We start from the raw sequence: 18,062 nt of genomic DNA, 5'->3' as shown, positions 1-18,062 counted from the left end.
TGTGGGATGTGTACCCCCTACATAAATATTTTCTTTTAATTATAAAATGTATATATTCATCTGCAAATCTTTAGTTGTAGGATCAAGGTCTTTTTAAATTATTTTATTTTATTTCATTAAAGTTCAGTTGATCTCATGTCCTGGCCACAATTTTTCAATTTTGGTTTATTTAAAATGGAACAACACTTTGTGAAAAATATGAATGTAAACTTCTAGATCTTAGGATTTGTTTTTTAGGTAATTAATTTTTTTTTAATTTTTAAAATTTTTATTTTTTCCAATCTAATTCAAAGTAGTTTTTTAAAGTTATCTATCTTTATCAAGTCTAAAACATTGAAGTTAGTTTTCCTATAAGTAGCTTTTTATTTTAATTTGTGTCCTGTTGTTTAATTAAAATTAAATTATATACTTGCAATAATAAGTACAATAAGCATAAATAGGTTTGAGAATAAACAGTAGATTCTTGGTGGAAAAAGTTAGTCGTAGTGGGAGCAGACAGCTAGAGGTGTCTGTTAGGTCATCAGTTTGCATCTTTTTGGGAGAGAATGACAGGCAAGTTGGTTGAGTAGAACTCAATTCAGAGTTTTCTGTAGGTATTTGTTTTTTAATATATTTTTATTGATTTCAGAGAGAGAGAGAGAGAGAGAGAGAAACATCAATGATGAGAGAGAATCATTGATTGGCTGCCTCCTGCACGCCCCCTACTGGGGATCGAGCCCACAACCTGAGCATGTGCCCTTGACTGGAATTGAACCTGGGGCCCTTCAGTCCACAGGTAGACGCTCTATCCGCTGAGCCAAACCAGCTAGAGCTTTTCTGTTGGTATTTGAATACTCCTGTGCCGACTAGAAAAAATTCATGTCCCACAACTTAGTACTTTAAATAAATGTTTCTTTGTAAGAAGCAATGGAAATAGTATTTTTCATATTTTAAGTGGACATGCAAAAATCCATGTCATTTTTTTCTTAGAGACCATGGCTGGGTGTTTTGGTTGAACAAGACAGTTCTTTTTTCTTTCTTTTTAAAAAATGTTTTGATCTTAAAGAGAGAGGAAGGGGGAGAGAGATAGAAACATCAATAAGAGAGAAACATAGATCAGCTGCCTCCTGCATGCCCCCTCCTTTGGATCGAGCCATCCACCTGGGCATGTACCCTGACTGGGAATCGATCCGGTGGCCTTTTGATGCATGGCCCGAGGCTCAACCAATTGAGCCATACCGGCTGGGCAAATAAGACAATTCTAATAAGTACTTTTCTGTTACAGGAAATTCCTTGTAATAGAAATTTAAGTTCTACTTACCAGTCCAGAGATTGTGATGAAATACAGTACATAAATTGGATAGGAAATTGATTTTAGGCTGTTAGCTTTAAAAAGTTGTTCTTTGAAAACAACTGGATTTGTAAGGCTAAATTGTATGGGCCTTCTGTCTCTGCAGTAACTCTTTGTGGCATGAAGAATGGGTTTATTGCTTTTGCTAATAGTGTACCATGGGTCTTTTCCTCAAATGTCTTTCTAATTTATTCATTTGTGTTAGAGACTAGGTATTCAGTGATTAACAAGATAGATATCAAATAACTAGCTATGTACTTAATTGTTATAATAGATATTAGGAATAAGTATACAGTCTGATAAGAATGGATAACTATGAGACCTGACCCTCTAATCCTGAGCTAAGTTCCAAAGGATGAGTAGGAGTTAGGAGGTGGAGAGTTTGGGAGGGAAGATGAAGGAGAATTATTTTTGAATAAGTACGAGTTACTTTTGCAAAGGCCTGATGGGAGGACAGAAGGCTAGTGCTGATCAAGAGAAGAGTGACAAATGAGGTTGTGTCAGCTGCTTTGAGCCATGATTAAGGATCTTGGTTCTTTCTAATGAGTGAAGATTTCTAGATCAGTGTAAACATTTTGCTTATGATCTTTATCTACAATTGAAGGATTTTTTACATGGGCCAAGTGACTTTAAGCAAGCTGTGACTTATTTTAACAAAGGCAGCCAAAAAAATAAAATTCATTTGGAAATACTTGCCAGTATATTAGTGTTCATAGAGTGTTAATAAAGGAATGTAAATGCAGATGCGATATATGAAAATGTTTTTTTTTAACTATTTTATTAATTTAAATAGCACGGTGGACATACCTTTAAACCTTTGGCGGAAATTTACGAGCAGCATGTTACTAAAGTGAATGAAGAGGTAGCTAAACTTCGTCGGCGTCTCATGGAACTAATCAGCTTAGTTCAAGAAGTGGTAAGACTACTACTAAAAGATGATTATCCTTTTTATAGTCTATACTATGTAATATATATTTTTATAATATAAATCAATCAGATGTTGAAATTAAGATTTAAAATAATTTTAGGCATATATATATTTTTAAATATATTTTTTGTTGATTGCAGAGAGAAAGGGAGAGGGAGCGAGAGAGAGAGAGAAACATCAATGATGAAAGTCATTGATTAGCTGCCTCCTTCCTGCACACCCGACACTGGTGATCAAGCCTGCAACCTGGGCATGTGCCCCGACCGGAACTGAACCGTAACCTCCTGATTCATAGGTCAATATTCAACCACTGAGCCATGCCAGCCGGGCAAAATTTGAAAATTTGATAGGATATATTTATAGTCACCCTAGCCGAGGAATTAGAGTCTAAACCCCTAGCCTGTTCTGTAGTTGAAGCCAGAGAATTGTCTCTTATGCAGAAATAGAGAATCAGTTAATGAGTTAAATAAGCCTGTTTTGTTATACACTCAATATTGACTTTTAGAAACTCATTAAATTATTCATTCTTTGGGCCCCCAGCTTTTGGGGTTTCTGCTGCAAAGGAATGAATTATTTCTGATGTCCTGAATTCGAACTCTGCAGAATTAAAAGAGTAATATTTAACAGTACTCTTTAGATGCTGTATGGGTCAAACAGTTTTGGTGAGCTATTTACCATTTATAATAGTTCTATGGGAAAATTCATTAAGCTTCAAACATTTAAATACTATATATACTTTTGGAATATATTTTGTTTAAAGTTGCCAAATTGATAATTGTTATAAATGAGATTTGTGGACCATTCCTAACTTAAGATGTCATCTTTATCCCCCTTCAGGAATAAAGTTTCAGATCATTATAACTTTTTTTATACAGAAAGTAATGTTTTTGAGTTGTATGTATACTATCTACAAAATTATTTGGCCTTTACCTTTTTTTTTTCTGTTTTCTCTTGGCAATATTATAATGTGGTTATTAGGAAGAGTATTCTAGGTTGCGATGCTTACTGCTTGCATTTATACTAATAGTAAGTATAGGAAATGATGCTTTTTTCTGAGTTTCGCTGTTAAAAAATCTCTATGTACTCTGCAGTCTTTGAAAATCTATTTTTTTCTTCTAAAAAAAGAAAACTTCTGAAGATATGGTTTAAAATTTTTTAAAATTATTTTAGGGTTTTGCACGATGTGAAATGGCTTTAGTAAACTTTTGGTTTGAAATGGTTTCATATAAGAGATATAATTGGGGCTTTGAGTATGTGTTCTGTATGTTACCTAAACCAATTTTTGTAATTACATACCTATCTTTTATTTATACTTTATTTATTTATTTATTGTTTATGGTTTATTGTTTATTTAAAACTATTTTTGTTGATTTCAGAGAAGAAGGGAGAGGGAGAGAGAGATAGAAACATCAGTTATGAGATTTATCAATTGGCTGCCTCCTGCATGTCCCCTACTTGGTTCATAGGTTGACGCTCAACCACTGGGCCACACCAGCCCAGCTTTATTGTTTAATTTTAAGAAATATATTTCCTGATTCATTTCAATGTACAATGTTTTTAAGGCCATGATTTTTCTATGATATATGAATTATTAAAAAGGATTATTAGTTTATGCTTTTTTTTCTTTAATTTATTATTTTTTTGTTGTAATCCTCACCTGAGGATATGTTTATTGATTTTACAAAGAGGAATGGGGGGCGGGGGCGGGGAGAGAGAGAGAAACATCGATGTGAGAGAGAAAAAACGATTGGTTGCCTGTCATATGTGCCCCAACTGGGTAATGAACCCCAAACGTAGGTGTGTGCCCAGACTGGGATTCTAACCTGCTACCTGTTTATTTTCTAGGAAAGAAATGTAGAAGCTGTAAGAAATGCGAAAGATGAGCGTGTTCGGGAAATTAGGAATGCAGTGGAGATGATGATTGCAAGGCTAGACACACAGCTGAAGAATAAGCTTATAACACTAATGGGTGAGTGTTTTTCTATGCTGCTGGAGTAACTGGGGCTCAGGTACAATCTTTGAAGAGAAAAGGTTGGTGAGTTCTTTAGGCTAGGGAAAGATTGGTTTAAAAATAAAAGTTCCTCCTATTAAGTGTTCCCCTTATCAAAAACATTACTCCAAATTAATATAACTTCTATTAGCCTCACTGGAAATGCTTCCAGCTCTTCAGACTTTGTGATTTAAAAAGACAATGGTCTGATTAGGCTAGTATGCCTATCTTGTTAACTTTCTTTTTAACCTATGAAGCAGTTTCTTTCTTCCTTTTTGAGAATAATTTCTGTAATAATGATTCCTTTATTCCTGTGTTTTTCCAGTTTCTTGAGAACTTTGGGGTGTTCTTTTTTTTTTTTTTTTTTTCTTAAATATATTTTATTGATTTTTTACAGAGAGGAAGGGAGAGGGATAGAGAGTCAGAAACATCGATGAGAGAGAAACATCGATCAGCTGCCTCCTGCACACTCCCCACTGGGGATGTGCCTGCAACCAAGGTACATGCCCTTGACCGGAATCGAACCTGGGACCCTTGAGTCCGCAGGCCGATGCTCTATCCACGGAGCCAAACTGGTTAGGGCTGGGGCATTCTTTTTTTACAGGTTCTTCTTATGTTCAAAGAACATAACGTTTTGCTGACAGTAAACATAAATATCTGTCCCACTTACTTTTTTTTTTATGCCACACTTAAGTTTTGTGGAGGAATTATTTCAGAATAGTTGACTGAGTAAAAAGTTTACTATTCTAAACTATTATAGCCCTTTTGGAAGAAGCAATAACATTAATTTCTTTACAAAGTATATTGTCATTGTATATTTCTTTTTTTTTTTTAAATATATTTTATTGATTTTTTTACAGAGAGGAAGGGAGAGAGATAGAGAGTCAGAAACATCGATGAGAGAGAAACATCGATCAGCTGCCTCCCGCACATCCCCCACCGGGGATGTGCCCGCAACCCAGGTACATGCCCCTGACCAGAACCGAACCCGGGACCCTTCAGTCCACAGGCCGACGCTCTATCCACTGAGCCAAACCGGTTTCGGCATATTTCTTAAATGAATTTAATAAAGTCTAAATTACATTTTGTTTAAAACTGTAGTTAGGGTTGGTTCTGAAATCCTCTTGTCAGAGCTATTAGAATGTAGAATCAACCTCTTAAAGCTCTGAGAAAAATTTTTAGGATAGCTGTAATGAAGTTTTGCTTTCCTAAAATTAATTTCTTGTAATTGAATGTATTTCGTGAAAGTTAATTTTATTATTAAAACAATAATGAACATGAGTATTGGTGTTTTGCTATTTTTAAATAGGTCAGAAGACTTCTCTAACACAAGAAACAGAGCTTTTGGAATCCTTACTTCAGGAGGTAGAGCACCAGGTGATGAAATATTAAATGTAATGAAGTCTTTACCCTTTTTTTCCATATGCTTTAAAATTCTTTTTAATAGCGATTATATAAGATCAAAAGATCTTGTGATCTATGTGCTATACTAGGGATTTTTATGAAATAGGATTTAGCTGATGCTTCTCATGTTTTCTCCATCAGGTTTGGGAACTAAATAAAATTAAGATTTATTCTGTTTTGTAAGAATGGTGCATAGCATCTAAGTCTCTCACTTTGTGACTTAAGTGGTGCCTTTGAGACAGAATATTATTGCCAATTACCTATATATACTATGTGATTTTTATTATAAACTTAGTGTTTTTATTAACTACGGCCCGCGGGCTGGATTCGGCCCGTTTGAAATGAATAAAACTAAAAAAAAAAAGACCGTACCCTTTTATGTAATGATGTTTACTTTGAATTTATATTAGTTCACACAAACACTCCATCCATGCTTTTGTTCCGGCCCTCCGGTCCAGTTTAAGAACCCATTGTGGCCCTCGAGTCAAAAAGTTTGCCCACCCCTGGTATAGAGTTTATATTTTAGTTTGCTGGTAGGTGAGTGTTAAGTATATAGTGAATGAATAAATAATTGTGTAGTGTTACATAACTATTTGGTATACTCGTCTTTTTTTTTTTAACGTGTCACTCTTGTGCAGGGACTATACTAATCTTTTCTGTATTGTTCATATTTTAGTATGTGTGCTGCTAAAGAGAGCACAATATTCATTTGCCTTTCCTTTTTTTTTTTTTTTGTTTGTTAATCCTTACCCAGGGATATTTTTTCCCATTGCTTTTTAGAAGTGGAAGGGGGGGTACAGTTAGAGAGAAACATCGATGTGAGACACATTGATTGGTTGCCTCCTGCATGCACCCCGACCAGGCCCGGGATTGAGCTTGCAACCAAGGTATGTGCCCTTGACAAGAATTGAATCCTTGACCCTTTAGTCTGTGGGCCGACACTCTAACCATTGAACCAAACCAGCTAGGGCTGCTTTTCCTTCTTAATTGCTGAGTAGTATTTTATTGTATGTTATATACCATGATTTGTTTTTTCATTCAGCTATTTATGGCTGTTTGGGTTGTGCTTTTTTTTTTTTTTTTTTTTTGGCTTTTACAAATAAAGCTACAATTGATATATGAGCAAATTGCAAAGTAATTTTGCTCAAAAAAGGAGGCAGACATAAAATGAGTACGTAATGTGTATGATTCCAATTACATAAAACTCCAGAAAATGGGAACTTATCTATAATGAAAGAAAGCAGATAGGAGGTTGTCTGGAGGGGGAAGGAAACAGGAGAGCTTACAAACAGGCACAAACAAATTTTGGGAGATAATGGTAAAGTTCACTATCTTGACTATGGTGATGGCTTCACAGGTATATACATTTGTCAAAACTTAATCAAATTACACACTTTAAATACATGCAGTTTATCTTATATCATTTATGTCAGTTATTCCTCAAAAAAGTTTGTTTTTTTTTTAAAGCACATACCTGGGTTGCTGGTTTGATCCTTTCGGGGCATGTACAGAAGGCAACCAATCGATGTTTCTCTATCACATCAATATTTCTTTCTCTTTCTCACTCCCTCTCCCCTCCCTGCCTCTATCCCCCTTACTCTTTACTCTTTCTCTAAAGCAGTGGTTCTCAACCTGTGGATCGCGACCCCTTTGGCGGTTGAACGACCCTTTCACAGGGGTCGCCTAAGACCATCCTGCATATCAGATATTTACATTACGATTCATAACAGTAGCAACATTATAGTTATGAAGTAGCAACGAAAATAATTTTATGGTTGGGTCACAACATGAGGAACTGTATTTAAAGGGCCAGAAGGTTGAGAACCACTGCAAAGTCAATAAAAACATATCCTTGGGGGAGGCTTAAACAATAAAAATTTATTTTCATTGTTCTAGAGCAGGGGTGGGCAAACTTTTTGACTCGAGGGCCACAATGGGTTCTTAAACTGGAGGGCCGGAACAAAAGCATGGATGGAGTGTTTGTGTGAACTAATATAAATTCAAAGTAAACATCATTACATAAAAGGGTACGGTCTTTTTTTTTTTAGTTTTATTCATTTCAAACGGGCCGTAGTTTGCCCATGGCTATTCTAGAGGCTGGTTTACATCAAGATATTGGCAGGTTTGGTTTCCCCTGAGGTCCTTCAGTTTGGTTTGTGAATGGCTGCTTTCTCTCTGTTTTCTAAAGACCTTATCTCCAAACTAGAGGCCCGGTGCATGAAATTCATGCAAGGTAGTGTCCCTAGGGTTGGCCTGCGATCAGGGCCTCCCTTCCCAGGCTGCCCCCTGGTAGTCAGCACATGTCATAGCGAGAGATTGAACTCCTGGTCGAACTCCTGAGGGGACAATTTGCATATTAGGCTTTTATATATATATATATATATAGATAGATAGATAGATAGATAGATACTATTACATTCTGAGGAATTGGGACTGCAACATGAGTTTTGGGGAGACACAGTTTAGCTCTTAATAGTTTCCAAAGCTGTTTCACATTCAACTTCATGATTGTTAAACCCAGCAAAACAATCATAGATATTATTTCAGTTTTACAAATGAACTGACAGCATCATATAATTAGTTTGTAGCAGAACTAGAACTTTGAACTAGTTGTTTTGAATACAAATTAGTAGTCTTAACTACCATGCTTATTTTACTAAAGTTGGATTTATCACTTTTTTACCTTTGGCTGTTTCCCAAATCGATATAGCTTAAAACTTTTTGTGTGTGCATTACATCTTAATGTTTCTCTGGTCCCTGGAATACATTTTGAGAAAACCTATTTGAAGGCTATAAACCTATAGGAGTTTGTTCATTAGTATACCTAATGGCTTCACTGTAGTGCAAAGTATATTTGTAGTTTTTAAAAATTTGATTTACCCTAAGATATGAGGAGAGAAAAATGCTTTAAAATCAAATACACTTACTCCCTGACTATATTGTTTAGAATAGAAATAAATAACCTAGATTTTTTGTAGATTTTTTCATTCTAAAACCCACTTTAAGTCATTCTATTTTTTTAACCTCATTTTTTTCAGTATATAACCAAAACAATTTTTATTTGCCACTGAAGAGTAATTTTGTTTATTTAGTCAGGTACTTTTTTTCCTCACACAGTTACGATCTTGTAGTAAGAGTGAGTTGATATCTAAGAGCTCAGAGATCCTCATGATGTTTCAGCAAGTTCATCGCAAGCCCATGGCATCCTTTGTTACCACTCCTGTTCCACCAGATTTTACCAGGTATGACACAGTTTTTAAATTTCATTTTCATATTAAGTTTATGTGCAAATGCACATAATCGTTTTTAAAAAACGCTGTTTTTCTTTGCTTCATTTTTAAGGTTCTGTTTATAATAATGTGGTCTAGTGAACTTTATGCATATAAATCTGGTTTAAAAAAATTCTTGTGGACTTATACATTTTTTAGTGAAAAGAGAGGGTGGTAGTGAATTAGGAATTGGTTTCTTCCTAGATCTTCATCTTCCATACTATAGAGAAGAAACAATTGATCACATTTTATTTCATGTCTGTCCGTTCATTCCTTTTCTCAAATTAAGATATAATTGAAATAACATCCTGTTAGTTTCAGGATGATGTAATGATATAATATTTTATATACTGAGAAATGATACCACAATTAGTCTAGATTATATTTTACATCCATCACCATACATAGAAAACATTTTTTTCTTAAGACCTCTCTTAGTAGGTTTCAGATATGCAATACAGTGTTATTACTATAATCACCATGCTGTAAAATATAGTTCTATAAACTTGTTTTGTAACTAGAAGTTGGTACTTTTTGACCTCTCTTTTAAAGATTCCTCATATACATGAGATCATATAGCACTTTTCTTTCTGTCTGACTTGTTTTACTTAGCATAATGTTCTCAAGGTCCAGCCATGTTTTCTCATATCCATTCTTTTATTTACCTTTGAGTTTACTTATATCTTATTACACAGTGACTATAACTCATTTACATGTATGTTCTCAAAAGGAAAACACATAAAGCATGAAATGCCAAAAGATTTTAATGGTGATAAGATGTTATCTCCAGATCCTAAAAGATCTGGAAATAATAGTTGGTTGCTTTTTATGTATCTTTTTAGTTTTTACCCTGGGCAGTCTTAGAATTCTTCTGAACAGCATATTTTTTTAAGCGTGTTTAAATTACCCTGTGATGTTAAGAGTGGTGGTTCTTAACACTGGTTGTATGTTAGATTCACTTGGGATTCTTTTGGAAATTTACCACTGTTGGCCCATACCCCCAGGACATTTGAAATAAAATCTCTGTGAGCATATTAGTTTGCTTGGATTGCCATAACGAAATACAACAAATGGATGGCTTATACAACAGAATTTTATTTTCTCAGTTCTGGGGTGAAGAAGTCTAACATCAAAGTGCTAGAAAATGTGATTTCTGGTGAGGCTCTCCTCTTGTCTTGTAGACAGCTGGCTCCTTGCTCTGTCCTTAACATGACCTTTTATCTGCATGCATAGAAAAGGTATCTTTCTCTGGTGTCTTTTCCTCTTCTAAAGAAACGAGGCATATTGTTTGTTAATTAACAAACCCTGGTTAGGGTTAGGGTCCTGCCCTTATTACATCATTCAACCTTAAATACCTCCCCAAAGGTCTCCAAATATAGTCATGCTGGAAGTTAGGGCTTCAACATATGAATTTGGGGGGACATAATTCAGTCTATAACATTGGCTACAGATAGGAGTTTGTAGTCTTTTTTTATTTTTTTAACTCTCAGCTTATTCCTAAGATGAGAGGTTAAACCACTGCTTCAGAGAAATATATTGGGGTGACAGACTTTAGTTCATCTTAAACTTTAGAGATGGCTTATGAAATACTATCAAGCATTTTGAGAACTGTGGTACATTTAAGAAACAGCCTTATGACTTGTATGCATGCATATAGGCCTAACCAATGGACACAGACACCAGGGGGGTGAGGGGGGTAATGGGGGGATAAGGACACATATGTAATACCTTAATCAATAAAGAAAAATTTAAAAAGGAGCCGCCCTATAAAGAGGTTCATGTGTTTAGCTGCCTTTTTCTCTAATATGTGGTTGTACTAGACTGGTGTAAGCCAGGGTTTTTTAACCTAGGCATTGATGACATTTTGAGCTGGATGAGTTTTTGTGGGTTGGAGGGAGCTTTCCTGAATAATGTAGGATGTGACACCAGAAACACTTCTCCCTTTTTAGTTGTGACAAAAACATTTCCAGAATTTTCTTGGGGGCAAAATTGACCCTGATTTAGAATCACTGATGTAAGCCCTTGTTCCTGATCACAGGTGCAATCCTGAGGATCATGACCACCCACAGTTCTATAAACAGAAGGACAAAGTTTTTCTGATGAGAACTCTGGGAGTTCTCACTGATTGATGTCTTTGTTTCCTTCTGAATTAACAAACCAGATACAGTAGTCATATTTTACTAAAACACTGAATAATTTTAAAAGAGCTGGGTGTGTGCTATCATTAAGTAAAACTGGGTGAACTAAGATGTTCACTAATATTCCAAGGCTGCCTTTTTGATAATGTGGTCAGCCATTTCAGTTTTGAAGATTTTTTAAAAACCCATTCAATCATCAGTGGAATGAAACCAGTTTTGGCATAAATATCATAAATAAAAATGTAGTTTTCAGTTCAAATTATGCTACACAGATCACCTGTGTCAGAGTCAGCTGTAGTGTTTTACCAAAAGGTGTATTCCCAGCCCTGTTCTCTGACGATCTTTGGTGGTGGTATCCAGAAAAGGAATCATGAGCATCCTAAGTAATTCTGCACTGAGGTTTGGATTCATTGATATAGCAGGCAACTCTGCTTTATTATACTTCTTGAGTATCAATCTCTGTCATATGCAGTGATTGTTTTGGTTTCTGTTCCCTTTCTAACTGCCCATGGGTCTCAGGACCTTGACAATCCCATGCTTTCACTACCTTCTTTTTTTTGGGTGTAGATGGAAGGGACTGAAATTGGGAGGGAGGAGGCAGAAGGCACATCGATAAAGAAGAAACCACCAAAAATTTTTTTTCTTTTTTTTACAAATCTGATAATTAGGGAGCTTCCCATGGGTGAAGGTCCCTGTAGTACTCCCTCTCACCAGGAATGCTTATTCTTACTGGAAATTTTGTCTTATAACTGAACCATAATTTTTATTATAAACTTAGTTTATGAGTGGCAATCAGTACACAGGAAACAGGTATGTTCATATGTTGGTGCATTGATCAGCAAAGAAAGAGGGCCAAATAAGAAAGGCCACATTTATTGACATTAAGTTACAGACCAAAGTTTAGATGTGCAAAGCAGTGGTGAATGTTCTAAGTTTTAAGATCATGGGACTGGGTGAAATTCCATCAGTTGATGATTAGTGATGGAGCCACAATGGAGAATAAAAGGTCATTAAGCAAATGCAATGTTATTTATTCAAGACTATGTGCTCAGTGCTGTTGTGGGTGCTGCAAAGGAGACATGGAAGAGGAACTAATTTACTGAGTATATATTTCAAATTAAATAGTAGAGAATTGTAACTTAAATTCCAGTAGGTGTTACTCAGTTATATACTTTTCTGTCAGAAATTCTGAAAAGACTAGTGTGGTCAAAACTTTATAATCTAGAAAGAAATCATAGAAGATCTTGAAACATATTTAGGATGTGATAGGAGCTGCTATATTTGGAGGATAGCAAGGAAATAATTTCAACCAGAATTTGTAGGACTATTGGTGGGGTGTTGTAGGAAATAAGACTGTATAGTTGCCCTCAGGTAGAACATAAAAGATAAGAATTTTTTGTTTAAAGTAATAAATTCAGTCATCTTAAAGACCAGAGTAGAGGAGGTAAAGAAATAAAGAAAACTATGAGAAGATAAAGCTGTACCTTACTTGCAAGCCAAGTGGTTGACATTGGCACAATTTCAGATAACCTCTAAAGGACATGAAAAAAGATGTGAGCTATTATAAAATAAACAATAATGAATTTTTTTAATCTATATTTTTACTGGCAAACCACTAATTTTTTCTTAATATATTTTTATTGATTTCAGAGAGGAAGGGAGAGGGAGAGAGAGATAGAAACATCAATGATGAGGGTCATTGATCAGCAGCCTCCTGCATGCCCTCTACTCGGCATCGAACCCGAAACCCAGACATGTGCCCTTGACTGGAATCGAACCTGGCACTCTTCAGTCCGCAGGTTGACACTCTATCTACTGAGCCAAACCAGCTAGGGCACAAACCACAAATTTTTTTAGGCACTATAATAGTGTGAAAATGGTATGGATGGATCTTACATCTTATTTTGGTAATCACAAATTTTCATGAATTGAACTTCAGTAAGTAGATCAGAAGATGTGAATGGCTTACAGTTTTATCTTATTGGTAAATTTATAGTTTTATATATTAAATGTATAACACTGTGTTACAGTACTGTGTATGGCAGTGTCTGTATCATAAAAGTTTTAGTGACTGTGACTCTGGTATTCTAATGAAAATGCTACAGACTATTCTCATGATATAAGGATATTTAGCAGCCAGGTGGTCTATCATTGTGCCTACCTTATGTGATCATAGTTCATTTCTCTTTGGAGAAGCCCTTATGACACTAAAGTTGCCTGGGGTAATCTTGCTTTGCCAAGAACTGTTAATGTGCTAGTCCATCCTAAGGCTTGCCCCTTTTGTGATTATGTATTCTTATCCTATAATATTGCTTAGGTTTATTTCCTAGTAAAAATTCTCTTTAGGGTCTCTCAGTATTCCTCATAATTTGTTCTGAAGATGGAAGTTTGGGAATTTATTGTGATGTCTTTTGTTTTTGTTGTTTCTTTTGGTTTTTAAATCTGTTTATATTGGTTCTATATTTCAGGTTTCTAGCCTAAGCACCAGTTTCTTCCTTTTCCTATTTTATGAGTACTGTTTTGTCTCTTATACTTATTTTAATACTTAATTATATATTGCCTTGTAAAAAAAAGATACTTTATAAAGTATTTGTTTAGTCCTCTATTTCATTGCAAACATTTGATGTAATTAATCTTCTGATGGTTTTATGAATTTATTTGATTTTATGTTATTTTTAATAAGGATTAAAAATTTTCTTAGGGACTTAATTTAATAAAAATTTTAAGATATTATTGAGGGACTTTGTTTTTTAACTAAATGAAATATTAAACTTACAGAAGCCAAATAATAATTTGCCTTTCCTTTTTTTTTAGTGAATTAGTACCATCTTATGATTCAGCTACTTTTGTTTTAGAGAATTTCAGGTAAGAGTTTTTGACAACTCTGGATTTTAGTATGTGCCAGGAAGGTGTTATTCCAGGGTAGGATATAGACTAATGAACTGTGACACTCAGTGTTGTCTTAGAAGAAACAAATTTCCTATTAGAAGCATAATGGTCATTTGTTTGGATTGTATTATTTCTTCAGGACTAATTGCTTCTCTAGTCAGGGGAAGGGAGTCATGTCTTATACAATAGGGTCCACTTGGCCTTTGTTAAGATGGGGTGAATGGGATGATAGGGGTCGATGAGCCCTTACCCATCTTTAGAAATAAAAGTAATAATAACAAGTCCATTTGGGTCCATTTTCTCTGAACTCAAAGTGAGGACAAGAAGTCACTATTTTAAGCTTTGTAATTTACATGTTAATATTTTTTTTTAGCCATTATTGCTTTTTCTCTAAGATTATGAATGAAGAACGTAAAACAAAAAGGTCCTAGAAATTTGTCTTCAAGGACTGCATACCAAGAATATAAGGTCTTGCCTGGGGAGGAAAATTTCAGGAGGTGATAACCATCAAAATAAGGCAAACAGAATTTATACCACTTCATATATAATTTGTTTTTCTTATGGGATAATTTTGTGGCTAAAATATAAACTTTCCAAGACTTTCCCCACATACATTAAGATTTAGCACATGCTCTTTTTGTTTTTTCCATTTAAAAAAAAAGGATAATTATACTACCAGGGATATGAAAGAGAGACTTTTTTTTTCTTCTTTATTGGTGAAAGATTACTTGTTGAAATGGTAATTAAATTTAGTATACTTATTTCCCTTTTCTCTTAAATATCACAGTTTTGAGGTGACCTGAAACTGAAGATACTGCTGAATATTTCAGTATTATTAAATTTTATTTTATTTCTAAATGCAACTATATATAAATTTATCCAGTGTAATCTTGACTTGATTAGTCACCTTTTACTTTGTCCATGGCTTGAAGTAAGTAACATAAGTGGTTGGTTTTGGTTTTGATCTTTTGATTTGATTGGTTTTCTTTTAATTTAGCACTTTACGCCAGAGAGCAGATCCTGTTTACAGTCCACCTCTTCAAGTTTCAGGACTTTGTTGGAGATTAAAAGTTTACCCAGTAAGTTTTTCCTATTTTTAATAATTCTTTTAAACCGAAGATCTTTCTTTCAGGGTTCTGTAGTACACTGGTTCACTTTTTTGGTGGAGTAAGAAAGACAATTTTAATGTTTCTTTATAAGTTCTATTACTAATTCTACAGAAAAGTGAATTAAATATGAACAGTATGAATCCAGACATTGTTGACTCTTATTTTTTGTTTGTATGAAGATTCTTGTCTTCAGAAGACATGTTTAAAATTCTTATCTTAAAAGAGTTTTAAAAAATAAAATACAGAAAGCCATCAGAGCACACGTATGCTAATTGCATACTCATTGTAAATTTCAGTATGTTCCCTTGATCTATGTATTTTCTGTAAATTGGCAGCTGGATTCAGTGGCATTATGAGATACATAGTTCATTCCTATGGCAAGAATGTAAGTAGTGCTGGTTTTTTAAATCACATGATGTCTAGTCGCATCTCTTTGTGATATTGGCAGCTATTGATGCTCATTGCCTATATCACTCAAAACAGTGATATTCTCTGCCCTGACCGGTTTGGCTCGTGGATAGAGCGTCGGCCTGCGGACTCAAGGGTCCCAGGTTCGATTTCAGTCAAGGGCATGTACCTTGATTGTGGGCACATCCCCAGTGGGGGGTATGCAGGAGGCAGCTGATCGATGTTTCTCTCTCATCGATGTTTCTAACTCTATCCCTTTCCCTTCCTCTATGTAAAAAATCAATAAAATATATTTTAAAACAAAACAACAACAACAAAAACTGTGATATTCTCATTTTATGGGGTTTTGTTTTTTTTACTTATTAGTTGTCATACTTTTATAAAGAGATACTTTCCTTTATTATTTGATTAATCAATAACAGTTCATTTAGAAGAGGCAGGATTCTTTCCTGTTATTTACCAGTTTTCCATATTCTCTGAAAGTGATTGATTAGGTTTTAAAAAATATTATGAACTCACGGATTTACACATATTTAATCTCTTCAAGTTGGCTTCTGTGCCACTTTGTTGTCAATCTGAACAGGAGGGAACATTTATTATTAACAATAACATATACAGCAAACCAGCCAACAAGACTCTAGAGTGCATGTTATGCCTCTCTACATCAGAAAGTGGCTGTAAAGGCAGCCATCAGGTGTTTTTCTTAATGTAAAAAAGTTTTGAATTGTTACAAAATCAAATCTTTCGGTCTTTCTATTATTTTTCTTATTGCTTCTAAGTTTAGAAGTACTTCCCAATCCAAATATCATATATTAGTCTGTATTTTTTTTTTTTTAATTGTGGCTGGAATTTGTATTTCTATAACTTTTTTTTTTTTTTTTTAGGATGGAAATGGAGTTGTTCGTGGTTACTACTTATCTGTGTTTCTGGAACTCTCAGCTGGCTTGCCTGAAACTTCCAAGTAAGACATGTGATTAAATAACAAACTTTAGTGTGTGTTTACATACTGGCACATTCCTCTTTATAATTTTTTTAGTAACTGTTTTGTTAATTACTGTATTATATTTGTGAAAGTGTACATCCCAGGAATAGGATGATGACATAGACTGGCAGTTCTCAAATTCTGTGGCCTCAGGACTCTTTATACTCTTAAAATTTATTGGGAACCCCAATGAGTTTTTCTTTATGGGTGTTATATCTAGTGATACTTTCTGAATTAGAAGTTAAAACAGAGGAAAAAATACAAAAATTGTATTAATTTAAAAATAATAACCTATTGTGTATTAACATAAATATTTTTTTCCTGATAAAAATATATGTATTTTGCACTTTTGGAAATCTCTTGATACATACTTAAAAAGAAGATGGCTAGATTCCCATATCTGCTTCTATATTTAATTTGTGTGCAATAAGTTCTGTTGGTTGAAGTCTATATATAAAATCTAGCCTCACAGATTTTGAATATCATGCAGTTGAGAAAAGTTTTTTTTAATGAGATATGATTTAACTCCCATAAAATTTATCTTATAAATAAGTGTACAATTCAGTAGATTTTTTTTGTGTGTTATTCCCCAAATTCTACAACACATCCCTAATACCTGATTTTATAACATTTTTATCATCCCACAAAGAAATTCTATACCCATTACCAGTCACTTCCTATTCCTCTTTCCCTGTCCCGGGCAACCACTAATCTCCTTTTTGTTAAGGATAAACATACTTATTTTAATATTGAAGTCTAATTAACACATAACATTATATTAGTCTCAAGTGTGCAATATAATAATTCAGTATTTTTATGCACTGAGAAATGATCAATAACAATAAGTCTTTGTTACCAAAGTAATAAAAAAAATTTTCTTGTGGTAAAAAAGGGAGGAACATTTGAAAAAGCAGTTTTAGATAATTGTGACTTTTCTTTGACATTATACCAAATTGAACGAGTGCTTGTTTGGTAAATGTAATTTGTAATGTGGAATCTAAAACCATATTAGTAAATTTGACTTTATTACATTAAAATCTCTTGATTTGATATGAAATGTCTGCTTTCAGTTATAATGGAGTAATAGAAGAGTAACCCTTTCTCTTGCAATAACCAAAAAGAAAAGAGAAAAATAAACATTTTCTAGGCACTGGACATGAGGCAACCAATGGAAGCAATTCCCAATAGATAAGAAATGGACAGATGAGTTCTATGATTACCCCAGTTTACAGCCGTGAGAGAATTTTCAGGAGGGTGAACTGAGATAGTGTGGCAGACTCCCTGAATGGAGTAGACAGTACTGAGTGTCCAGGAAGACCAATGTAGCTAGAGTGTATTGGACAAAATACCAGAGAGGAGAGAGCTGCATAGGCAGAGAGCTCCAGAGATCTGTAGGGTGTTCCCTTCAAGTACTCAGCAGAGTACTGTTTAGGGCTCATTTGTAAGGAAGCTGAGTTTGGGGAAAAAATAATCTGAAAGGATTACAGGAAGTGGTGTCTGGTGCTCATACAGGGTCAGGATCTGTCTGTTCCCACTATTACAGTGGAGAAATTTATAATTCATGAGGCATTTGCCTCAGTAGAGGGGAACAGCTAGGTTCTAGACTGAACACTGC

General features: G+C 34.5%; 1 protein-coding gene and 1 pseudogene across 10 annotated transcripts in view; one reads left to right on the top strand and one right to left on the bottom strand.

Annotated features, from left to right (window-relative positions):
* Positions 1–18,062, top strand: part of TRIM37 (tripartite motif containing 37) — an 88,122-nt gene that overhangs the window by 13,280 nt on the left and 56,780 nt on the right. For 9 of the 10 annotated variants that reach the window (XR_002830925.1, XR_002830926.1, XM_014461694.2 and 6 more), the window contains 7 exons: positions 2,124–2,246; positions 4,104–4,227; positions 5,558–5,625; positions 8,770–8,894; positions 13,874–13,924; positions 14,946–15,027; positions 16,350–16,426. Coding sequence is in view for 8 of the 10 variants with exons in the window: in XM_014461694.2 (XP_014317180.1) it covers positions 2,124–2,246; positions 4,104–4,227; positions 5,558–5,625; positions 8,770–8,894; positions 13,874–13,924; positions 14,946–15,027; positions 16,350–16,426 (650 nt within the window). In the remaining 2 variants the exon portion in view is untranslated. The remainder of the gene's footprint in view (positions 1–2,123; positions 2,247–4,103; positions 4,228–5,557; positions 5,626–8,769; positions 8,895–13,873; positions 13,925–14,945; positions 15,028–16,349; positions 16,427–18,062) is intronic. The other variant, XM_023759616.1, reaches the window with a different exon arrangement.
* LOC111827398 lies at positions 6,240–6,352 on the bottom strand (annotated as a pseudogene).

This window comes from Myotis lucifugus, unplaced genomic scaffold (assembly GCF_000147115.1).
Source record: "Myotis lucifugus unplaced genomic scaffold, Myoluc2.0 scaffold_158, whole genome shotgun sequence".
Lineage (NCBI taxonomy): Eukaryota > Metazoa > Chordata > Mammalia > Chiroptera > Vespertilionidae > Myotis > Myotis lucifugus.
Note: the sequence above shows the minus strand (reverse complement) of the source record. Positions and strands in the feature narration are given on the sequence as shown.